The 26,051-nt window shown below is 41.6% G+C and overlaps 1 protein-coding gene across 1 annotated transcript in view; it reads left to right on the forward strand.

The window, feature by feature from the left end:
* Positions 1 to 16,789: 16,789 nt before the first annotated feature.
* The window catches only part of LVRN (laeverin), a 34,025-nt gene continuing 24,763 nt past the window's right edge, over positions 16,790 to 26,051 (forward strand). The window contains exons 1-3 of the mRNA XM_058823815.1: positions 16,790 to 17,385; positions 22,653 to 22,795; positions 24,033 to 24,172. Coding sequence (XP_058679798.1) covers positions 16,790 to 17,385; positions 22,653 to 22,795; positions 24,033 to 24,172 — 879 coding nt within the window. The remainder of the gene's footprint in view (positions 17,386 to 22,652; positions 22,796 to 24,032; positions 24,173 to 26,051) is intronic.

A 26,051-nucleotide genomic window follows, 5' to 3' on the forward strand; every position in this document is an offset into this window, starting at 1 on the left:
CAGTGGTTTATTTTAGGTCTTTTCCTATATTTCTTACTAGGATTTAAAACTTGACTCATTACATTTTATATAATCCACTTCACTGTAAGTGCTGTAACTTGATTACTCTCCAGAGGTCTTTTCATGTTCATCACATTGGGATAGCTTGCTTCATGTGGCAATTGTATTAAATTCTCAAGAACCAAGGCTGTATGCTTTGGAAAGTGGCTGTTTCAACTGGATCTGAAAGTATAAGCTATTCCATACAGGTAAATGCCATGTAATGGAAACATAAAAAAGATTCAAAATTATATGTGCTTTTCTTGCAGCTCACAAAATAACTTTTACTGATGGCTGGTACAGCTGTTACAAATAAAATATGTTTCTGATTCAGTTGCTTACTTCTTTTGGATGACAAAGTTACTTAATAGACAGCCTTTTGCTTTCAAAGAGATTAAAAATTCTGGAGAATTAAATACCTATCTACCTATTTAATGTAAAGAACATTTAGCATCTCTCTGTTTCAAATGAGAGACTATGTCTCTGAATGCTCACAGCAAAGTTTACTACTTTGTCAGGTGAATTTTTTTTCTGTTTCTCAACTCCCCGGTTTTATTTTCTTTCTTCTTGTACAGAATACAAAAGGTCCATTTGTCTTTAACAAATGAATCCATTGTGTATGCCCTTTGTGCCTTTTTAGTAGCTTGTAGTAGTTTGTAGTTTTAGTAGCCTCTAGCTGTTGCTTCTACTGTCAGAATTTTTAGTAGCCTTTAGTTATTGTTCCTGCTCATTATTACCTTGCCTTACCTGCCTGAAAAAGGGCTCTGCCTGTGTCACAAAAAACTCTTCAGAGCTGCACAGACTTTATCAGACATGACATGAGTCCTTTACAAAGCCTCCCACTAGGTCTTGTCATTCGTGCCGGATGGATTGCAGATTGCTCATCAATCTGAGATTCTGTGCTGACTGCCTGTGCCAAGGTGTCTCCCGCCTCTCTTCTCCTGTCTTGGGAGGACTCAGCCTTAGCAGTCCATTCAAAAGTGCAAGGCTAAGGCAGATAAGCCTGAAGACAAAGCAGAAGTGAAAGGGGGCTCCTGAGATGAGTTGTGGAGACAGATGCAGTGTAGGAAGTGTGAAAGTGTAATTCAAGACAACAACCTTGTGCTGCTTCTCAGTTTTTTATAGCACCTGGAGCCTGCCAATACATCCTCAAACAGTATCTCTGCTTTTCCCTGACCTCTGAGCATAGAAAAGGGTTGCTGCCCTGTGAAACTGGCTGTGCCCTACAATTGTATAGCTTAGCTATGTTTTGATGGGTTTGGCTTTATTGATTACCGAATAACAATAGCAGAACATAAATCTCGGTCTGTGCTTTCTCCCCAAGGCTCTCTGTTCCCATGATTCCCCTGTCTGTAATGTCAAGATCATGGTCTTACCCTCACTTGTTCAAACCCAGATAAATTAACCATAGGATTGCTGAACCCAATGAGACCTCATGTCTTTCCTGGTATTACAGCTGAACGAACCTGATGAGGTTCATCAGGCATTTTACTGGTCCAGTTTTCAGCTGTTTTCTAAGTCTTCATCTCCCCTGTGCTGTCCATTGTCCAAGCAACAACAATTTAATATGTAGAGAGCGAAAGGACAAGCCTTTTTGGATGCTCCTAGACAGTATATACTGTATACTCTTTCTGAGAAGTTTGGGCATGCTGCCAGTTTATTTAAAGGCAGCAAAACAAAGACTAGAGTAAAGGTTTCTCTGTTAAACAGCCTACCATGAAAATGCTAAAGTGATAAAATACTAAAATGAATAGGTCTGTGAGCAAGTGTCTCCAAACACGTGGTAAAGTCAGCACCATGCCTCCGCCAACTACTCTATTTTTCTTACCATGTGCTGGCAAGGGGTCTGTGGCTCTTTCAGTATATCCTGTCTCTCGATCAAAAGAAAAATCTTGCTATGGCCTGTACATTGTGCAGAAGCCTTCCCAATCATTCCATAAATCCTTTACATTTTTTTTCACATGCAGATGGTTTACATTTTTCATTTTCTCTTGTATCTGCATTGGATAAAGTTTTTTTTATCTTACAGTGACTTCAATTGAAAAATAAGCACCCGTCCATTGTACTATTATACCACATTTCTTTGTTTGAGAAGGAGTCTGAGGAGAACTCTTCTAAGTTTAGTACCTTTGCCTTAGAAATCTTAGGACTTTGTAAACCTCTTTGACATGAAGTACTCATTGGAGGCTCTCTAAGAGTTAAGAATCAATAATTGATATGGGATTCCATCAGCACTTTCCAGTCTTAAACCTCAGAGGTGGAGGATAGTATTTTTTCTTGATTTTTCTGGGTTGAGAAGAAATGGTAATATTGATGTGGTTCAGAAAAAGATGATTTAGTACCCTCACAATTTGCTTCTCCAAAAGCACTGTGTTTGTTTTTGTACTATAACGAGTGCTTTCTTCAGCCAGTGCTGCCAAGAAGAGGGTGTAGCCTCCATGCAAGTCATTAGTTCATTAATTCAGCAGTCTAAACACAAAGTTTAGAAGGCAAAGTCATATCACTTGCAGTAATTTGGCTTCATCCCAGTATTCATGATAAGAAACAGTTTTGTTATGCTAACCCAGAGTTTGGTCTGTCTTGCCAGATGTTGAAGGTCTAGATTTTAACTGGGAAGAGTATCATGCTAGATTGTCATTCAGAAAATGATACTGCAAAGGCATTGACAGTCTTTACATGGAGTTTAGAGAAGCAAATAATTCAATAAATATGAATGGAAAGGGGGCAATTATCACTTCATCATTGCTTCTCTTTTTCCACTTTCTTCTTCAAGGGGATGGGGGAAGTTTGTGTTCTTTTCCCTTGCTCTCACAGACTGTGACACTGGCTCAGCAAGGGGCGGGGGTGAACAGCTGCATGAAGGCAGGAATAAATAAAGGACTGAAGGAGGACAGGAAGTTTTAAAACCAGTGCTGTCACTAGAGATGTGTAAGATGAAATTGCACCTTCCACAGAGCTGAAGATTTGCTAATGCACCAGAACTGTCACAGAGACATTCTGTGTATGTGTATATATCCCGTGCCCAGAAAACACAAAGCTGGCTGCAGCAAAAAACCCAACTGGTGAAAAGTTCCAGCATTTCTACGTATTTTTCTTTTCACTTTAGTTGAAGGGTCTTTGCTGAATTCTACACGCTTCACTCTGAATTTAGAGCCTTGTAGATTTTTTGTGCCTTTTTTAAATAGTATATGTATTTTAAGTTATTTTATTACATGTCTGTTAATAATCTTTTTTATTAGAAGTACTGTAGATATTTTAGTAATAAATATATTAAACTTTTTTCAGTAAATTAATTACTGAAATTCCTAAGGAGAATAGGAAGTTGTAGTCATTATTTAATTGTTCACTGCTTCATAATTGATATTAAAAATTATAATACGACAATTTAAAATGAAGACATGAACAATTTAAAAAATATTTCAAAATTAAACCAGCTTGGAAGGTATACAGTCTGATATGTTTGAAGTGTTTTGCTTCACATTAACTCAAAAGTATCACTTTACTATTTCTCACCAAAATTAATGTTTCCTATTTTTTTTTGCTCAAGATACACACATATTCTGCCTCTGCCATGCAGCAGGATTTGCCTGGGTAGATGTGCTAGCTAACAGCTATGAACTTTTCTGTCTGCAGTGAGCAAGAGTAAAGCTAAGGATGCCGCCTTGAGCACACCACCTCAGTTCTGAGAGGCTTTTGAAGAGTAAGTAAAGAAACATTAGAACAAAACAAAAGTCAAAGGAGAATAAAGAATGCTGGATGCAAACCCCTAGTGTTATTTAACTGCGTACAGTCTCTGTTGATGGTTAATTGGTTCCTACCTGTTTTTCTGGACCTCAGCAAGCTGTGCTTCTGCTTTTATTCATTTCAGCAGATTGCTCCAGTGAATTGTATGGTCAAGATCTGTTTCCCAGGGCTATTAGAGGGCCTGGTTCTTTTTGTATGGTAAGATGCTTACTTAGCTCTACCCCATTTTCTGATACTGCAGTCATTTTGTTGTGGTAATCAATTTTACACAGGAGAGGTTAGATACTTCTAGAAACGACCACAAAAACTTTCTATGTTAACTAGAGAGAGGTATGTTTACATGAAGCCATAAAGGTTGGAGCATTCGACCTCTAATAATTTCTTGTTTTGGTTTTGAGGCAACATCTTTGTACAAACAGTAAAACACGTAATGCAAATAAGGGATTGATAATTTAGAATTTCCTCTCTCTTTTTTTTCACCCCTCCTGCTGGAACTCTGTTTTTCCAATTCTCTGATTATTTGGACCATTCCTGGAATTCTTGCTTTTAACTTAAAAATTCCAGAAATGTTGTTGTGCAGCTTGTCTGCATCTTTTTTTGTAATTGGAAATGAAATCACTTTGCTGGCAGAGTATACAATATAGAATAAGAGAATCTCTAACTGCCCTAACCAGCTCTGTATGTTCACGTTCAGTGTTTCTCATGGGAAAAAAACAAGCATATGCGTAAGCTGTGGCATTTTGTGAAGGTATCCTGAGATCTGTTTCAGTGTGAGACAGCAGAGCAGTAATAATATGCATATACTTAGAGCAACATGATGCCAAATTTTAAAAAAGGGGTTATCAGAAATTGGTGCTCTTTTAATTGGCAATATATGTGACATTTCTCAATTAGAGATACATAGACACCTTCCTTTTACCTGTAACATTCATACTTTTACATGCCTTCATCCCACACTTCTTTCCAGTTCCAAATCTGTCCCTCAATTCCCACCACATGACCTCTTTCCCCTTCTGGTAATTTCAGGAAAGCTTCTTTTTTTGGCACAACAGTCATGGCAATAACAGGTGTTGGTGTGGCAAACCACGACACTGGCCATGACCAGTGCCCAGATTTCTGCATGCGAGGCATTCATGCCTGGCAGGTTAGATGGTAGATGAGGCAATAGGATCATTTTGATGTCTGCAACCCATTTTCTTCAAACTGCTGGTGAATACCATTTTTTCACAACTGCTGGATAGATACATGGATGATAAAAACTGTGGGCTCCTCTACAGTAGTGCATACATAAGCAACACTCTAACAAAGAGTTGAGGCAAGAAAAACTGATGGCTGCAGAAGTGGAAGATGTCTCTCCTAGGAGAACTTTTAGCTATCTTCCCTGTGAAGTGGTTCATTGTCTCATTGAGCTGTGAGCTGCTGGGGTACTGGGGAGCCTTCCTGAATGGACCCTCTCTGATGGTACCAAGGGATACAGCATGGCAACAGAGATATCAATAAACACAGCTGTTAGGCAAAAGTTAGCTATTTGCAGTTTAATGAGGACAGTTGTGATGTTAAAATGAAGTTACCATTCCCCATGGTAAAGTCTTTAGCTCTTGCCTACTATGATCACATCACTTTGTTTTAGAGTTGACACAATGAATTTGGGAAGAGTACTGAGGTAATTCTTGGGATACACTCCAAAGTCCATTAGTTCTGCTACATACCCACAGCAAGGAGTCATTAAGATATTTGAAGCAATCCCTGACTGCCATTTTATGATACAATAAAATATGTTTATGAACTGAAGTGTCTATTATGTGAGAGAAGGAGAATAATGATTAAGTAGTGTAGCAAAAGTGGCATACTGCCAGAGCTTTGGCTCACTTGCACTTTTTATAAATACAACTGTGTTAACAAAACTTTGAAAACATTTTCAGTTTGAGACATAAAACCCACAAAAAGTGACTGTATGCAGTAGTTCTGGTTTTGAGATGGAGTCCTGAATAGCTGCATTTGGTTCAAAAAGTTTTTTTGGGATATTCCACCTGACATTCTTTTGTAAAACTACTTCTTGTGGTAGAAGATTATCTAGCAATGGGATTAACCTTGTAATAAACAGAATGTGATCAGAGGGAAGTAAGGAAATTGAGAATGGAGTAAGTCATTACGGTAACTGTAACTTGGTGCGCATTACCATTCAAACAGAATTATTTAAGGAAAAGTTAATCACCAAGGAAAACCCAAGGTATTTATCAGGAGAAGCAGCTACTGAGGAGGTAATGGAAGGGGTAGTGCTCTTTATTTGGAAGGTGTATTATCCACTGTGCTCTACATACCTTTTTACACTTGACAACATCTTCCTGGCCTAGAGAAGTAATGGTTAGATACTCTACACCCATATAACACCAAATCAATTGTATTGCTGCTATTTCTGAACAAGTCAGCACCCACTCTCTATTTTATGACAGCATTGGCCAAGGATTATGGTCCAGAGACTTGCAGAAAGATGGTGAGATGAGATCTGCATTTGCCCTTTGTGCTTCCTAAATCTAAATACAGGCAAGATGATTGAGTTTCACACTTGAGATTTCTATGTATTTTGAAATAAAATTGGACAGATTGTTGTAAATGTTTGGGTTCTAATGTACTCCTGTTTGTATCCAGCTTTAAGAAACTGCTTACAAATGTCTCTTTGTTCCATGCAGGTGAGATATCTCAGCTTTCACCTGCACAATATTTGTGGGAAATCTTTGCTGAATATGTTTTAATGTAATCTATGTGATGTAGGAGTATCCCAATTACATGTTGTGTGTCATCTTTGCTTTGAAATACATTATTTCTGATCGGACCAAGGTGAAGAACAGGCAAAAGGGCACTCAGCAAAATGTGTGTAATATTACTCTGCACAGTGGTTTCCAAAAATTTGCTGCAGTAGAAGCCCAGTCCTGGTGTCATTTTTTTGACAGCCCTGGAATTATTTTCTTGCCTTTCACAATTCATTCTGTGTTTTAGTACTTTCACTTTCCTTGTTGCTCTTCTGCATTTTGCAATGTCCTGATTTATGGAAGAATACCCTACCAAGGCTCAGGGTAGTTATAAACTACCTTGAGATAAGTAGTTGTTGCTGATGTGCTCTCTATGCTAAGCTTCATCTTTGTCTATCAAACACATAGGAAAACCTTTCCTTTGAAATATACGTTTATAACCTTTAAGGTGCTGTCAGCTTAAGCAGAGCATGGAACAATAATCAACTGAAGGGGAAAGAGAACACTTTGTTCTGTTACAGAAAGGAACACTTCAGAGTTCACTTTTTTTTGGCATATACATTTTTTGTGCACATGGTGAGGAAAAAGTCATGCAACAAGGAACCAAGGGAATATTAAATGAATCAACATATTGAGGAGGTGCTTGAGAAGGGTAATCAAAACCAGGAGGGTTGGTTAATTCAGAAAAGAAAACATTACAAAGAATAGACTGTTCATCCTGGACATCACTTGAAATGTGCATGAAATGGGTGTGGGTTTGGTAATAAAAGCTCAGCTTGCTTGACAGTCTTCCAATAGCTTCCCATGAGTTCCCAGAACAAAAGTTATTTAGAACTTTTATAAATAAGCCCATGATAATCCTGGTACAGTTATGTTGGACATCTGCTTGGGCTTGGAGGTTTATCTCTCCTGAAGTGTCAAATTCAGGGGATGGGGCATGGATCTTGTGGAGTTCAGTTTTAAATTCTGGTTAAAATTGCAGCTAGGATCATACAGTCTTCATTCTGGTCAGAAGTGACCCCAGGGAAGAAAATTAAGATCCATTCATAATGCAAGGGACAGGAACTGAAAATGTGTACATGTCGTATGATCTGTCATGGGTGCGGTCACCCCTCCAGAACAGGGGGACTGATGTGAGGACAAGGGTGGTGCACCATGACCCCAAGTGAGATTCAGTGATATTTAAGATGATTCTGAATCAGTATGGTACCAGTGCAATAAAGAAATTCCAGCAAGCCAAAGAGTTCCTTCAGCATGTGAATGAAACCCATTTGGGACCACTGTGAGGTAAGAGTCTTAAGGACTAAAGTTCACCAAAAAGACACCAAGATTTTTTCTCTCCAAGTTACTGAGTGTATTATAAATTTGCCAGAAGTCACTAGCTAAGACTTTAACAAATGATTCTGGCTTGCGAAGTCCAGTCACCAGAGCAGATCATCCAAAGGCTGGCCAGGCAATGGGAAGGGAAGAATCCTGGGGCCCCTCTTCTTTTGAGTGGCTAGCACTACAAAACTGTGCTCTTTTGCAATGTCAGCATTGAGCTTCTCATAGCCTGAAGGTTTGAATACTTTGCCAGAATGTCCTTGCTTATTCCATGGTATTTGTTTTGATTTATGCCTGCTAGGCTCCCCTCTTCATTTACCTCACAACTAGATTTACTAGTTTCTGAAGAATGAAGAATGTGGTTAGCAGCCCATTTCCGTACTTTATCAATGTCCATCTTTCTGTTTCCAGAACAAACTAATACTAATAGCACATGTTGCATGCACCCAAACTTTCTCAGGTTGAACTTGTCTTAGTTTTCAGTAATTTCTCAGTTATGTGTAGGGATTTTTTGGCACAGAGACTGTGTTTTTATCACTCCTGTACCAGACATGAAGAGTGGGATGCTCCTTTTTTTGACACATCCTTCTGTCCTTCATAGAGATTTGATAACTTCATTGTTTAGATTGACCATAATGGCACAAGTTCCTCATGACTTTATAAGGAAACTAGCATTCCCGTAGTTTGGCTTCAATGATTGAGAAGTTATGCCCTGAAGTAACCAGTGGTGTAGCCACAGGCTGCCTTCTAGCCCCTGTGCCTTCCTCCTGTTTCTCCTCACCTTGCCATCAGCTCGGAGTTTTCTTCTCGCTATCTTCATGTCCCTACTGCCATCTTCCTCAGAGTGCATCCTGAGTGTGCTCTCCTAAGGCTTTTCCCACACCATCTCAAAAACCACCGCAGCACACGTAGCAGCTGGGAGCATGGGTCAGCCTGCAGTCCCACACAACTCTATCAAAGGAAAGATCAGAAATACTTCCCACCTCTATTATTGTTACTGAGCTGTTCTCAAAGGCATCCACTGTATCATTAGTCCTGAAAGAAAATCCTGCTTTTGTGGCTTTAGCTTTCCCAACACAGACAAATAGACAAATGCGCAGAAGTGTTGTACTGGGTTTCTTCTTTCTTTGGTTTTTGGGGTTTTGTTTTGGGTTGCTTTCTTGGTTTATTTGTTTGTTTGTTTGTTTAATATAAAGAGATATCCAAAGGCTCACTCACATCCTTTTATTCTATTATGATCTTTTCTGCACCAAAGACAGGGTCTAGTAGCTAGCAGCATTATTATTCTATACACATTAATTTTAAGTGAAAAATGTATTCCTATCCTATTGTGAGGAGGAATGTCCTATTTCTGTATCTTATGTCACAGTCTTTGTAGAAAGCTGATTTGTACAAGAGCTCAAAGTACATACCCTCCTCAGGTCCATCTATGCAAAAGATTTATTAATTATATTTTGTAATTTATTTATTTTGAGCTTCTTCTATGATACATGTTTTCTTGAGACACGTCACATGTCACCAAGTGTGGAGACTTGCCAAAAATATTGGAACTCTTTGCCTGCCAATCACATGGGCTTTAGGAGAGATTTCTTTTTTTTTTTAATTGTCTCATTGGATCAGAGCGTTTGGAGATCAGATGAGATCAGATTTAGGATTTAACAGAGCAAACTTAGCAAGTAGAAATGATGAACTGCAATGGGACTGAAAGCTGCACCAGGACAAGAATTCTAAACAGGTACTGTGCTCTGAGATGCCAGAAGGACATACTAAGGGGTTAAACTGGAGACCTGCTTTATTCCACTTATAAATCAGGCTCAAACCTTAGTACATTTCCGCCAAAGGCCTGCCAGAAAGAGGCCCTGGAAAACAGGCTGTCTGGGGAATGTAAGGATATACAGAGCTCTGGCCAATTTGATCACAAGTTGACATGTAGCCACATTCTGCAGTAAAGGTTTGTTGGATCAATAAAGAAGAGAGTGTTTTGTGAACTTCTTCAAGAAGTCTATCTTTCAAAATATGATATCTGGAATCTTGGGATAAAGATGATGCATATGCTTTATATCTGTTGGAGTCTTGGGTATTTAGGTCTCTGTCAGCATGAGAATTCCCACTGGTAATCTTCAGGTCTGACTGGGGAAAAAAAGTGTGGGGGAATAACTGTACTAATTTCTCAGTAATTTTTGAAAATCTGACACATCTCAAAATGTGGCAAACAGTTTATAATCTTAGAGGACAGATTTAAAACAATACTTTGGAACGTGAACTATATATACTTTTTGTGGGTTTTTTTTTTGATGATGATGATCCAGTGGAGCTTGCTGCACATTTGCAATAATAGAGCTCTGTTCAAAGCTAACTCCCAGTACAGAAAAATTGAGCATTTTCTTAGGAAAATGGGCTAAGAAAGATTAAGCTGTCATTTACAGGTGTGATGACCCTAAAGAAACAAAGCAGTCAGTACAGAGGACCCAGTGCCCAAAGCATGTGCATTTCCAGGGAGTTAACTTTGGATCAGCTGTGATGCCCTGGACCTCTCTCTTCTGTGTCTTGGCCCAAATGCCCATCAGTGGCTGGAATGCACAAAGTGCCCCAGGAGAGAGGCTTCAAAATTCCTGACAAAGACTGAGCATGGCCCACTGTTCTGCACAGCTGGACTGGCTGGCACCAGCTTAGTGCAGATGAAGAGGTTATTTCCAGCAGGAACAGCCATGGCTTTGTCTTCTGTTATCCTCCTGTCCTAACAGGAAAGCAAGCTGGATGTGCTAAGGTTCTGCTTATTTCCCTTTCAGCTCCCTCTGCAGCTCTAGGGCTGGAGTTAGCTTTGTGAAGCATTTCCTGTACTTGGCTGTTGCAATCTTAGGCTTGCATACCATCCAAGAGCCCTCCTCGCAACAAAAGCAGATGAAATAAAAGGAGACACATAGGTCCTTGATCCAAATCCATTGGTCCAAATCCATGGATGAGAAAAATTTTACAGTATCCCAATACATCAATTTTTCAAAGTTTTACTTGATATTCCTCCTAGAGAGCTGATAAACCTCAGTATGACAAGCACTCAGGGGACAAGTACTACATTCCTGGTTAATTTCAGTGAGGCTCCCAGAAAAATAATGGACATCTAAAAGCTTTAAAACATATAATAAAAAAAGCCAACAATTTAAAAAATGACACCATTCATCATATTAAGCAATAACAATCTACTAACCACTTCCTTGCAGTCTGACAGGATGCAAGCCTGAAAGTGTTGGCATATTTGGAGAAATGCTGATACCACTACAAGTTGTTTTTAAGTGCAGTAATAATCAGAAAACATAAAACTTCACAAGAGAAGAGGTTAAATGGTGTCTGGAACAAAGTTTCATGGATACACTTATCCTTTTTTTATTAAATCTGGAACAATTTTCTTTCAAAACTTCATTCCAGAGTGCATTGTTCCAGTGGGTTTTTTTCTTGTTAAGCAGACTGATGAAAATGTGATGTTTCTTTGCCATACAGCCTCAGTTGCCAGACTTAGTTTATCAGTCCTATCAACTGCCTGCCAAAACTTCAAAGCCAACTGATAGTATCACCAGTTTTCAAAACAAAAGAAACCAAAAACCCTTACAAAAATGCAGCCTCCTTAATTGTCATCTTCCGCTGATATTCTGGTTAATGGTTTTCATGTCAGCTGTGCATATTTCTGTGTTGTTTTCCATGCTGTTCTGTGGATCTCTTAATGTTTCCTAGAATTGCTTTCCTGACCCTCCCTGAGGAGGAGGTGCTTTTCCCATGTGTCCTACCTTCAAACAGGGCTGCAGGTCTTGCTGGCTTATTTGCACACCCTCAGCTCGTTGGAGGGAGTCTTCAGCACCATGACTCTGCTCATGGATTCATCATTATTCTATTTTACCCACACCATTTAGGGACTACCCTGTTGTCCTCCACAAGCAGAAGAAATAGCTTTGTTTTGCTTCAGTGGCTGTTCTTTCTCCAGTGGTGAGAACCATGGCTCCTACCCAGGATTTGCTCTTCAGATCCAAACCATGCCAGCAGTACACACATCTACAGAGGCAGTCAGCAAGGCCCTGGTAAACAGCTCACAGCTGGTGCATCAAACAAGAACAGAATTTACAAATTTTTGCATGGTTTCATCATCTGCAAGACAGAGGATTATCAGTGCCCTGTTAGTCTGAAACGCCCAGGAACTTATTCTAATTAAAGCATGGGTTAAAAAACCATCCAGTTATAGATCATTCATCATTACCTATAACGGCAGTATTTCAAGCATGCTTCCTTGCATACAACTTTTTAAATTGATGTATAACTTGTGGTGAAAGCACTTGATTTGCTCATATAGTGACCACTGCACAACGACATCTCACTCAAAACCTTTAACCTGAATTTTCAATTTTATTCTTTTTGAAGAATGGAATTGAATGCTTGGTCAAATGTGACCCTTTTAAATTTGAAATCTTCTCCACTTTGCCGTTCTGAATTGCATTGTACTGGCCAATAAAGACAGTCTTGTCAATACAAATACAGATCTATGTTCAGTTGATACTGTGACAACTTTTAAACATTATATCCACTCACAGTTCTGTACCAGAAGTGTACAAAATCTCTTGAGGGCAGAAACAGTGGAACAGAGTCTGGTGGTGAGTTTGGTTTCTGCTTGTTTGTTTGTGTTGCTTGTTTTGTTTGCTCTGTGGTTTTGTTGACTTGCTTAGGTTTCTTGGTTTTGTTTGTTTTTTTTTTTTCATATTAGGGAAAGAAATGTCATTCTTTCAAGTCTAATTCTAGTTCCTTGGTAGCAAGTATCACATGTGTTGCATTTGATATTGAAGGTACATACTCCATAAAGAATGACATAAAGTATTCATCCTGAGTCCAAAGGAAAGCTAGAAACTTCTTAAACATGTCCAGAGACAGAAGATAAGCTGCTCACGCTTTGTTCATCTGTATAAATCTTATTCACAGCTAAGCTAACTGTGCATGGCCACCTTTAGCTCACACTTCCTACTTCAGATGGCTGTGAAACATCCTCAAGTATCCACTTATTTGGACCTTCAGAGCAATGGTAAAAGTTTGCAGCCTCAGCATCTTCCATGGAATAGTTCCTGCCACAGATGCTCTCAGACATTACAACATTTTTGGCTCTGATACATTATTGTTAAAGAAGGACAATAAATGATGCAGAAAAAATTAGACTTTGTGAAATGAGCAGACCAAGTTTTAAAAACAGGGCAGAGGGGGATTTCACTGTACACATGGATTCCTCATGCCTAGAAGTTCTGATCTTGCAAATACAGAAGAATTCAGGCACTTCCCCAAAACCTGAAGAAGAAACATGATCAGATCTATTAAAATCAAAGTTTCAGAAGTGCTGATCACCCTTGACTGAATGCTGGAATTACCATATAAGCCGTCACTCATCCTCAAATTAGAATGAACAAATCACTAAGAATGTGATTGAGGGGATCATCTTTCAGCATAAAAATTATTTCACATTGCTTAAACATGTGATTTTCCCTTTACTTGGCATTCAATAGATACGATTTACGATGACATTACAATATTTTTTATGAAAGCAATACTATTAACCTCAATATCTTGAAAAACTTTAGGGAAGGGTCACTAACATTTTGCTACTTGAAATATGTCAAATTTCCTGGCCAGCTGCCAGAGGTAGTGTTGTTCACCTTACTGCACTTAATAGACAGTAGATCCCATGCTGCCAGATGTGACCTTTCTCTGTTGCTCAAAATTTAGGGGGCATCAACAGCACTTTGAACAGCTGGTGAGCATGGCACAGACCTCATCATCTGAAAAAAGATGGTAAAATTTGTCAGATGCTTTGGTGCTCTTCAAAGCAACAGAACTGACTTCTGTTATAACAGGTGATTTGTTTCAACCTTCAGATATGTATTAAAAGCTTCTTCTGACTTAAATATAAGCCTCTTGTTTCTATTCAAGGTCAGGATTTGATCTGTGCTATGGCCTGAATAAATACTCTGCCTTGCTTGCCGTGGTCAGAGTGTGTGGGATCGCCTGCATCTTCAGCTCCAGGAGTATGTCATCTAGATGTCTGAAATTTGCAAAGTCCTGCAGAAGGGGTAAACTGTAATATTTGCACCAGAAGCTCCTCACATGTTTTGTACAGCATGCAAATATTTCCCCACTTCTAACATTCCCTGGTATGTATGTTTCAACCAGGAGGGAAATGTACAGTTGTGGCCTTCACCCATCAGTCACTTTGTGACATTATAAATTATTTGAGAGGAAAAGGTAGTTAAACAACACTTTTTAAAACATTTATTCTATGTCATAACTATTGTGGGTTTATTATGTGTTAATGGAGGAAAGGAGCAGGTTTGAATTTTCCACTGAAAACATGAGAAAATAAAGTGTGTTTTACAGACATGAACTGTAAACTTTGAAACGTATCCCACTCTGTTAATAAGGGCAAGCTTCCCATGGGTTGAGAACTTCTCAGAACTGAGAAATTCTGTCTCTTTTCACAGATGTGGAATGAAATGCCTCAGTTTTAACTTTACCTGTGCATTGTTTTGAGGAGTCGAGTGGATGAGAATGGCTCTACTGAACAGTGTTGACGATGAATAAAAAAAAAATTTGAAAACAGGACATGGAAATCCTCCATAATTTTCTAAAACATCTGTGCTCTTCTTCCCATTAGGTCCTTCTCTGCAGTGCTGTCTTGTCCATTCTGATCTTTCTGGGAGCACATTCTTCTTACCTACTCTCCCCAGTGTGTCAGTGCTTCTTCTATGGGATGATCCAGCTCTTTGGACTAGCACAACAAACTTACAATATTTCCCAAGCTTATAATGTCAACAAGAAGGAAAAGATACTTTCCTAAACACTTGAATACATTTTCTGTGAAATATTTAAGTGACATGCAGCAGGCCGTACCTGTTGGAGGGCAGTTCAGGGCTGCAGGTCCAGCAACCTCCAAGGAGTTGGCTGGAGGTTATTGTAAAGTCTTAATAGGAGAGCAATATGATGGATGTTGCAAAATATGCTAGGAGAAAAGGGAGAGGCTGCTGATGTGCAAGATGAAGAATAAAGTTACGTGAGGCATGTGCAAGGATGATGGGTTAAGTGGAAAGAGTGTAAAGGCCTGAGCCAGGGAAACAGTAAAAGTCCCAGGGTGTGGGAGGTGAGGGCTGGGGTGAATGAAAACCAAATGAGAAAAGAAGCATGGAAGCAGAAACATACAAATCAAGCTGTGTGAAAAAAGAAAAGGAAGAGGGGTGAGCCAGCACCAGGAGACAACGCGTTGTGAACCTAGTGGGCAACAGCAGCAAAGGCATTGGGACAGGCAGCAGATGAGGCAAGAAGAGTGGGATGCAAACCAGTGGAACAGGCTGTCAGAGGGTATTCCCCCATCGCTCAAGTGACAGGAAAACAGATTGCAGTCTTCTTCTGGAACATGGAATTTTCACAGTTCAGTGGCTCAGAGCTGTTCCCTAGACCTGGAGCAGCCAGCCCTGCTGTACCCAGCATGAGAAAAGCAATACCTGTATTCTGTATAGGACAACAGGAAAAGTTATTTATCTTTATTAACTACTAAATTAGCAGGAGATACAACCTTTAGAATGAGGTTATTGAGGTGAAATTTGCTTTATCTCTGGTGACCAAACAGACTGTAATGCCAAATCCAATGCCTTGATTTTGCAAACAGAGATGTTTGTGGAACGTGGCTCTTGTGCAGACTACAAGCCCCAGGAAATTATCTTGGGTCCAAGAAAATGTGGTGGGTGTGTGTTGGTTGAGAGTAAATTAAAAGGAAAAAAATAAGAGAAGAAAAAAAGGAGGGGGAAACACTGCTTGTAATCCTATTTACAAAGTGCCTAAGGCAATGGCACCCAAGAACCACTGCTCCTGGCTTCTGCCTCTGTTAATGCATGGCTCATCGTGATTTAGAAAAGGAGCAACTGAGAAAAAACACCAGGAAATTTTACAAGGTTTCATTTTTCAATCTTGCTAGCAATCTGACACAAACGGGCAAACCTTTTCAGTATGTGTTTAACTGGGAAGAGGGGATTAATCCTATTGATTGTAATGAGGTTAAATATGTATGGACAGCACAGTGATGTTTATAGCCTCAACTGAGCTGCAAGGAATGGGACTCTAAACTATTTATTAAAAACTCACTTTGGTCGCGGCTTTATGTACCAAAGATTTTGCAGACTCGATCATCTAACATAGATTTCCCTCGAGAACAGGTAACACTCCAACCACAACTCTTGTGCTCCTCAATGACCCTGCCATTTCCTCATTTTTTCTCCTGCCACTGTGGTAAAAGACGTAGAAACATTTGTGCAGTTTTGGTTTTGGTTTCTTGGGGTTTTTTTGGCTTTTTTTTTTTCTGGCCGGTACATGGAGATCCCCCACTACCGGCCCGACGGTCGCCTCCGTACCAGAGTTTTCTGCAGCCCCGAGCCTCCGCCCTGCGTTGAGACACGGCCGGGACCACTGGGGGCCGTTCCGTCCGTCCGGGCAGCGCCGTATCCCTCATTCCCGGGCAGCGCCGTATCCCTCATTCCCGGGCAGCGCCGCATCCCTCATTCCCGGGGGCTCCTCGGCATGCGGCATCTCCCGCCCAGCCCCGCCGCCGGCACGGCCACTCGCACGTACATAAGGAGCGGCTGCCTGGCTGTCCGCCGTAGCGTTTCCCCCGCGGGCTGCTGAGGCAGACGGGACGGGGGCAGCCGGCAGCTTCCCCCGCCCGGGGCTGCCGCGGCCCCGCTGCCCGCACGGGGCCCGTGTCCCCGGGCCGCCCGCCCCGCCGGAGCGGCCCTTGGCGCGGCGGCTTCCCCGGCACGGGGGGGAACCCGACTCCCCCGGCCGGGCTCGTCCCGCCCTCGGCCGCGCTCACTCCCCCGCCCCGTAAGTAGCGGCGGCCGCGGCCGTCGGGGCGCAGAGCGGCGGGGATGGGGACCCGCGCCGGGGGGCTCTACGTGGGGCGGCGGGCGGCGGCCGCGGGGGCCGCGCTGCTGCTGGCGCTGCTGGCCGCGCTGCTGGCGCTCGCCGCTCTCTACGGGCGCTGCCGGCAGGAGGCGGCGCCGCCGCCGCCGCCCTCGCCCCGCGCCCCCGGCCCCGCCGCCGCTCCGCCGCCCGCGCCTGCTGCCGGCTCCGTTCGCCGCCTGCCCCGCCACCTCCTGCCGCTCCACTACGACCTGGAGCTGTGGCCGCGGGTGCGGCCGGGCCAGGCGGGGCCGTTCGCCTTCACCGGGCAGGTGAACATCACGGTGCGCTGCCTGCGCGACACGGACGCGGCGGTGCTGCACAGCGCCGGGCTGCGGAGCCGCGGGGCCGCCGCCGTGCGCGGGCCCCTGTCCGAGCCGGGCGCCGCCGTGGAGGTGGCGGGGCTGCGGCACGACGAGGCGGGCGAGGTGGCCGTGCTGGAGCTCCGCGGCCGGCTCCGCGCCGGGCGCCGCTACGTGCTGCAGCTGGGCTTCCAGGGCCGGCTGGACGAGGACCTCGACGGGCTCTTCCTCACTCGCTACACCGACCGGGGGCAGAGCAGGTAGGCGGCGGCGGCCGCGGCGGGCACCCCGAGCCCCGGCGGCAGCGGTGGGGCGGCCGTGCCGGGACGAGGCGGGAGCGGCGCCGGGCGAGCCCTGCCGAGGGACGGGCTCTGAGCGCTCCGCACCTCCGGGGCTTGCGGCGCCGGCTCCAGAGCGAGCGCGCCGCACACTCCGGGCTGTGCCCGGGGCGGCCGCTCCGCGCTCCGGAGAGCATCGGTCGGGCTGCCCCGGCTCTCCGTCGGCAGGTGACTTCACCTGCAGCACCGGCTGGACAACTTGTGGTCTCTTAGCGCCTTTTTTGCGCGCAGCAAGGCGGTCAGACAGTACCTGTGCCCAGTGCCTGGGAGCTGGAGCCCGTCCCAGAATCTTCATCCCGGCCCCAGCGGGGTCCGCGTAGCGCTGACAGCTCTCCTCAACCCGTGTCTTTATCACGAACCCGGGATTCTGGCTGTGTATTTGGGCATGAGCTTAGAGACGCTGACCACATGCAATCTCAAAAGCATGGTGGAGTAGGATGGGTGGCTGCTTTGGGCAGCTGTGCCATCCTTGTAGGTGCTAATGCACATGAACTGGTTCAGCTGTCACCCGACAATCCATGATTTCCACTGTGGGTGCTATCAGGATGCTTTCTTCCTCTTTTGAACTGCAAAATCAGTCCTGGGACAGTGTGAGTTTATTAGGTAGTCAATAATCTAAAACATTTTCACCCTCAAAATAATATTTTTCGTTTTCTTTTTCTTTTCCTTTTTCATTTCTGGATGTGAAACCTGCTAAAGAGAAGTGAAATTTAAGATTAGAATTTAAGTACTTCCACTGGAAGACAAGTTTCTCAAAATAGACAGTTGAAGAAGAAGCAGATTAATTGCTGTCTTTAAAGTTATCTCTTCTTTAATAATCAAAGATGTCGTGATTTGCTGAGCAAACACCACTAAAATAAACTTTATCTCAGCAGCTCATAGGCTCCTTGTTTGAGCAGGTAAAATGCAGTCGCAAGATCCATACATTCAAGCCTCTGTAGAGGCTGCTCTGTAGTGGCAATAACATGAAATCACAAAATGAAGTTAATAGTTTTTACTGATGTGGGGGAGGATTGTGTGGCTCTTCTCAACAAGCTGCCTTTTCAGCTCTTGTGTAAATCCTGATGCCATTGTCTGCCACATCTGGAAAATGCAACTTATCAACTTATACAGGTTTTATTTATTTTTATTTTCCCTTTTGAAGAAAAAGGTGATAATTTGGTAAGCCTTAGAGAAAAGTGCAGTATAACAATAAGTATTTTAGGAAGCACATTCTGTTTTGGTTAATTGCTGTTTCTTCATTCACTGATTGTTGTTCATAGGATTATTTGTGCAATTTAAGGTAAGAAAAATCTAAAATTTTTAAATTTGCATAATTTTATAAAAATCCAAATTAGAAAGGAACCAACACTTAATTACTTAATTCTGTGCCAGTGTGCTCTCTGATGTGGTATTAATTCAATCAAGTCCTATCTAAGTTATGCCTAAAGATTTTTGGGTTTTAAGTATTTTTTCATATATTTGTAGCTTTTTAGACCATTTATATGTGATTATACAGATCCTGGTATTTTTCTTACTCCTTCTCTTATATTTCAGAGGAATAAGCTAACCTTCTAATACATTCCTGAAATGCTGTTTAGTCTTATTTTCAAGTAGAAGACCTACAAGAAGAACAATTTTTATTTTTCAGTCAGAATCCATGAAGTCCTAGCAAGAAGTAGGGCAAAGAAGCCCTGGACCAGCTCCAATGGGACAGTACCCAGGGGAAAAATTACCTTACCAACTGCTCTTCTAATTGGACAGTGTTATGTCCATATCATATGATAATTTGGTAAACTAATAAAAAATGTAGAAATCTGATACTGGCAAGCCCACAGTGCCCTGTGGAGACACCTGGAAGCTTCCAATAAAGAATTGCTTTTTTATCTTACCATTTTAATACTCTTGCAAGGGTTTTTTGCAAGGGTCTTTCTCTTATCAAAAACATAAGAAACACTGAATTAGATACTGATATTTTTTTTTTTTTTGATTCAGGCTGTATAAAACTCAGAATATCTGGAAAAAAAAAAAAAAAGGTTGTCATCAGCCTCGCTGGAACAGTAGAAAATAAGAAAAAGAGTTTTTAAATCATTCAAATAACATGTATAATTAAGTTTCCAGTTGTTTAGAGGGTTTATGACAAATTCTCCTTTTCATTTTTAGCTCATCGCAAAGCACTAATGAAATGTGAGATTGCAGTCTGGTTAAAAAGATGACAGTGGTTTTTAGACAATGGAATAAATCAAAGAAAATCCACTGAATGCAGGTGCAATGTATTGGTTTTTTATTTGTTCCTGCACACATAACTGATATTATTGAATGATTTTGCACATTTTTTTTGCTTAAAAAAGGTTTTCTCTGAATCAAGGGTATGCAATAGTATCTTCTTATTTTTCCTTCACCAAGATTTAGGTCATCACTTTACCATTTCCTTAACCTGATGGGTTCCAAAAACACTGAAGGGGTTTTGCTTGGAGGAGATAAATTTTGAGTGATTTGTAAGGTCTGTTAAGGTATTAATGACAGAAGAAGTTGGATTCTAATGAATTACATAGATGAGAAATTATATAAAAACTTCCAGTGCTTTTCAGCTGTCAGTACAAAGCCAGTTACTGTTCTGCAAGGAAACTTCCCCCTCCAGCAGGCTGTCCTGTGATTTCTCTAAAGTGATGGGTACCAGTCTTCAGCAGACCCTGGGTCAGTTTCCTGCAGAGACTTTCTGACCTCAGCACCTCACTGAAACCAGCAGCTGTGATAGAAAATGTGACCTCTATGGTCATGCTCTTCTGTGTTTCTCCCACGTGTTAGAAGCCTTAGTGGGTTTTGTGATTTCTGCTGGTGATCTCTCATTTCAGAAGAGTCTGAGCAAGGCAAGCTTTGAGAAGTGAGGTCCCTGAAATGTTTGTTCCATGTGAACTTCCTTTTTTATTGGCCATATTTCTTGGTCAGCTAACCCCACTGTTGTTGCACTGGGTTGGAAAGCTGTTCGGAGTGACAGCTATTTTCAGAAGTCTTAACCTTACCTCTGCAAAACAGAATAAACCAAAGCTCCAACTTCACTGAATATCCAAGACAGAAATTTTTTGTTATCAGTTTGACCATTGATGACTGTATGTGTTTTTACTGTTGCTGACAATTCCTACTAAGCACCTGATCATGTTTTACACACAAAAGAAAACGCTGAAAAATGGGATCTCTTGTTATGGATCAAGGATAACCCATGTCTGCAGTGCTTGCAGGAGCAAAGAAAGTGAAAAGGGAAGAAACTCACACTTGTCTAGCTTTAGGTGTGTGAAGGGTTTCCCCTTGAAATGGGAATCAGTATTCTGCATGTAGCATGTAGTCCATACCAGCACCTGAGTAGGCAGAAAGATACAGAAACCAGTTTTGCTCTTCTCTAGCACTGCTGGCTCAAACATCCACAGTGCAGAGGTTTTGTTGTTCATCGTTCTGCACAGAGCTCTTGCTCTGCCAGGAATGAGCTCATGTGTGCTGCTTCAGGGTTAGAGCATCCCATAGGCTGTGCTATGAAGTGCAGGCTTTATGCAGGTCGCTGTTCACATCAATATCTTGAAATCCTTTTGGAATTTTGCTCTGCATATGTCCTATGCATGAAACACTTGACTGGATAGGGCTGAACAGGCATTCCAAAATGTAACTAAACACAGTATTTGCACTGATTTTTTTTAGTTGCTTCTGCATCAATTACTGGAACGTAGTGCAGATCTGACTCATTACCCACTGTAGGTATGGGTACTGCCCTGATGGCTCCTGCTTGTTTGGGATGCCTCAGTGCTAAGAATAAGCATTTCTCACATTGGTGGGAATAAACTGTTGGGAAACACCTCAACTACAACAGAAGAACATTTTCCCTGTAGTAGTGAGGTCACAGAAGCAGGAGATTATGCTGTTCTTGTGTGCTCAGCTGCTGGTACTGCTTGGCTGACAGGTCTGGGGCTTTGCGGACCACTGAATGTGTATTTTTTCTAATTCTTGGCATGGATGCCCTCGTGTGAACAGCTCAGATGTACAGCTTCTTGAGAGCTCTGCCACAAGACATTGGTTTATCTTTTGCTTCCAGCAAGTGTGTGTTGCAGGAGAAGAGTCGGAGATAACTCCAACAGTAAATTTAGGTGTTCATATTTAACAATGAGTAAGTATTAAGTACAAATAGATATTTTAGTGTTTAGTAAATATGGACGGATTAGAAGTCAATGAACTACACTTATAGTTATGATGGGATATAAAGATTATTGAGAAAGTTTCCTATAAAAAATCTTGAATGTTGCATGCAAAAAAATGTCAACAGTTCAGCCATGTCCAGGGCCGGGTAAAGGGTCTTACAACTTCAAGGGTAACCTTGGAGCACCACACTATCTGCCGCTCAGCAGACTGATAGCTGCAGATGGTATGGTGTAAAGTGATTGATTTGTAGTCAGCTTTTCTACTATTAATGCAGTTCCTGCCATTTACCAGTCCAGTCCAGTGTCCAGTTTTGAATTACTCCTGAATTCTCACTGACAGCCTCACGCAGGAGGATTAACCTTGACTGGACCCACTTGCTGAGCATCTGAGTGGAGCCAAGCTCTCTTGGTTCACACAGGAGGAGTGCATCCCTCACAGTGTGCCACAGAGATCTGCCCCAAGTGAGGTGCAGCTCCTTGGCATAGAGGATCCTGAATATTATTGAATATTGAATATTGTTCTGGGCTTGCCAGTGCACTGGAACAGCACTGGTGCTGCGTTCCCAAGGGTACTTCTCAGTGGCACTTGTCAGAGTTATGCAAGTGCATGCATATGCAGTTAGTTAACAATTATCACAATGTTGTGTAAACATGTAATTATTACTAAGAGTTCATGCATTAGGGAGAAGAGCAGGTGTAAAAAGATATGATCTCCTGTATCTCTTTAATCAACTCTGTTTTAGCAAACAAAATAGAAATGCTCAAATATTTAATCTGGAAAAGGCCTGCAACGAAAAAAGACCAAATGCAATTAAAAAGACTGCTTTTCTCTACAAACATCCAAACTGAACTGGCTGTTGGGTATGGGGATTTAGTCATGACCTTAAATAATAGCTGAATCTTTTCCAAATCTGCATATCTACATGCTTCACTTGCTGCTTTTTCTGATTTGTTGTTTCTATGTATATATATAATATTGATCAGCTGTAGCATGCTGAATTAATCTTATTTGCATTTTTAATACAGTATGCTCATTGCCTCCCAAATGGAACCAACGTATGCCAGGAGAGTTTACCCATGTTTTGATGAACCCGCCATGAAGGCCACATTTAATATCAGAATTATCCATGACCCAAGCTATGTGGCTCTTTCCAACATGCCTGCTATTGGTAGGTAAACAACAACTCGATGTATGCTTTTTTTCTCCCCCTACATTACTTTTAAAAAGGGTACAATTCATCTGAGAAGTTTATGTCATCTTAAAAAGTGTTCTGTTGTCCATTTGCTAGTGTCTTCAAAAGGCACAGAAAATCTATGCCTATGACCTTAAAAGTTTGGGCACTTTTATTGATAATCAATGCCCCCGATGGTAACCATTCTGTTGATCAATTTTATCAGTCGTGGTGTGCTCTCCTCTGCCTGCTCAAGGCTGCACAGAGTTTGATTTCTGATAATTACTTCTTCATTAGTGTGCCTGTCATACTGTCTGACATCATTTTAAAGTAAAATCACAGCCCTAGGAATGCAAAGTCCGTATTTGTGACATCAAGAGGGTACTTTAATTCTCAGTACATATTTACAACAAATTAAAATATTTTCTTCCATGCAGAGACATTCTAGCCTCCTGTGTGTGTGCAGAATAGGAACAAGAGGAGTATAAGGCTCTGGAGATGCCCCTTCTGTCCCTTGCTGGGATCTCAAGGGGGATGTCTGTGGAGTATAAGATTCCAAACAAATTTTCTAAATTAGTATTCCTATGGAAATCCATTGGGTCTCTTGCCACCTTCTTAAAAACTCTTTTTTTATTGCAGTTCAATGCCATGATCTTTATTTTTCAACTAAATAATTTTCAGCCATTGTCATGGTTTTGTAAAACCACTACAGCCATAAAAGTAAGTTTTATGACATTTGCATGGAAGCAAAGTCCCTTAGGAATTATAATAGGTGGGATGGCTGTGAGAATCATTGGAAGCATTTTCTACCCCAAAGAATCTCGCCTGTGTCCTCCTTACTTAAAGGGAAGGTATCTGATTAAGTATTTAATAATTTTTAGGCAGACCTAACCAACATTTTGGTCACAACAGGTTGTATGTTTTAGATAGGTAGCATGGGATAAATTATCCTCAGCTTTCCCACAACTTAAAAGTGATGGAATTTGATATCCTTCCAAGACTTCAGTCACGAAGCCCAAGAGTGAATTTTTGCTGCTTGCATGGAAGGTCACGGCTCTGGTACACGTCAGTAGCAACAAGTCTGGCTGCTTTCCTTCTCCCAGGAACATACCAGTCAGTGCAGGAATACACCACATTGAAGAAAGGAGTAAAAAATAAACATGCAGAAAACACAAAATTCCTTGTTTATTATGGGAGAACTTTGGTTTTAATAATTCTTTGGCTTTTTTTCTAGATGTATGTGAAGTGAAGGATGAAAATGGAAGCCTGTGGACAGTTACCACATTTAACACTTCAGTGAAAATGTCAACTTACTTGACTGCTTTTGTGATTTGTGATTTCGATTACGTCACCAGAACTGAGCGGGGAAATGAGGTAGATATGAGGCTGTCTGACGCCTTACAGGAATTTACAACACAAGTTGGCCCTCTGGTGCATCATGTAGTTTGAGGACATCACAGACATTAACTGTGCTAAATACTATTCCCAAACTATATGCTTATGTTGCAAAACTGCTAACATCTGTCCTGTAGATATTTCTGCAGAAAGTTTTCCTTTGGGACAATTGGATTGTTGTCTTGTCCTGTTCATTTCATATAACTGCACAAGTAGGTATAGCCTATGTATGTTAAAATCTAGGAGCAGCTACTCTGCAGAAAATACCTGTTATAACTCATGATCTTCTTACTTTCTTAGGTGTCTTAGCTGGAAAACATACTCATTTCCAATGCTGTGACAAACCACTGATGTTCAGTGCCTTGTTCCTCAAAGGAGCCACATGGTGACATCAGTAGGAGTGACACTGAACTCCAAACATTTTGTATACCAGTACATTAACCTTCTATTCCACAGTATGCACACCTTTTAGCCTCCAAAAGGGACTGTTTTGGGTTTGAAGTTTCTTCATCTATGAGTTTCAGTTTTGTTCTTAGATTAAAATGTCCTAGGCTTGCTGAGAGAAGCTGTAAAAAAAAATGTACTGCATGGGCAGCAGTTGCTTCACTTCCTTTCCTTCATTCAAAGTTAATGGGGAAAAGATATATCAAGTTCTTCCAAAATAAATAGTAAGTTCAAGCATAGAGCCATTAAAGTTAGATTTACTTTATCTTCTTATTAAATGAGAGCACTTCACAGTTAGTTTGCTCTCATCCTGCTGGGAAAAGGTGGAGCAATATAAGTGGAGAGTGCAGAGATTGTCTAAGAAGCACAACATTGGGTCTTTTTTGCAGGGAAAGTTGGATTTGGTATGTCAGATCTGCCATCTCCTGTGTTGAACTTGTTGGATACTTACAGCGATGGCTGTGGGGGCTTTTGCTTGGGCCTAGCTCTTGGACTGGGTTCTTGCACTGAGGAGTCAGCAGAGCAGAGCATCAAAGGAGCTTGTTTTCAGAGGGAAAAGGCACCACCTGTGTTCTGTGAGATTGAGTGGAGAGGGTATTTCACCCCTAGGTTTTGGACAGAGTTCTCAGTTTATGCCGCCACAGTATTTGTGTGAGCATGTTTCTTGTGCCTGTTTTGATGTTTCTGGTAAACTGAAACACTCAAAGCTCATACTAGGATCAGGATTTTAAGATGCTAGCTGGGTTAAGGTTTAGCAAAATTAAGTGATTGGGTATTTGAATCTCTTCTGAAGCTTTGGCTGAAAAGAGGGCTTCTCTTGACTGAATATGCTTAATTTTTTTTTTCCATTGTGAATTGAATCCTGATGTTTTCCAAGCATGCTCTTAGGGTTTGGCTGTGCAGGTCCTTGTGAGATCATGCATTGCATTTAGATGCAAGAAATATGAAAGTTTTGAGCTGCTGGGCACCTGGCGAGGGGTCTCTTGTTCAGAGATGGAGATAAAAACCTTTTCTCAGGCTACTCCATCACTTTTGGGCAAGCAGCTGCTCTTTTCAGTATGGAAACAAAGTCGATGGGCACAGGAGAGGAAAGATTTCTTGCTGCTGTGGTCTTCATTACTTGGAGGTACTGATGTCATCTGCTCAGATGTCACCTGCTCTCTCCAGCAAAGGGCAGGCCAGTGGTCTCAGAGAAAGCTCAGGAGGAGAGATGTGCATGTTAGGACTGCAAACACCTATTTCTCTCTCTTCAGGTGGGCTAAATGCAAGCCTGCCACCCACACACACTCACTGGAATACATTGGTTTTAAGATATTCTTAAATAATATTTTTAATTCTTAATGGTTTTACAGTGTTTTCCACTTAAGAAAATAAAAGCTATTATTTCATTTGTTCCTGCTATGTATAGTTGTAT

The sequence above is a fragment of the Ammospiza caudacuta genome, chromosome Z, assembly GCF_027887145.1.
Source record: "Ammospiza caudacuta isolate bAmmCau1 chromosome Z, bAmmCau1.pri, whole genome shotgun sequence".
NCBI classification, from domain to species: domain Eukaryota; kingdom Metazoa; phylum Chordata; class Aves; order Passeriformes; family Passerellidae; genus Ammospiza; species Ammospiza caudacuta.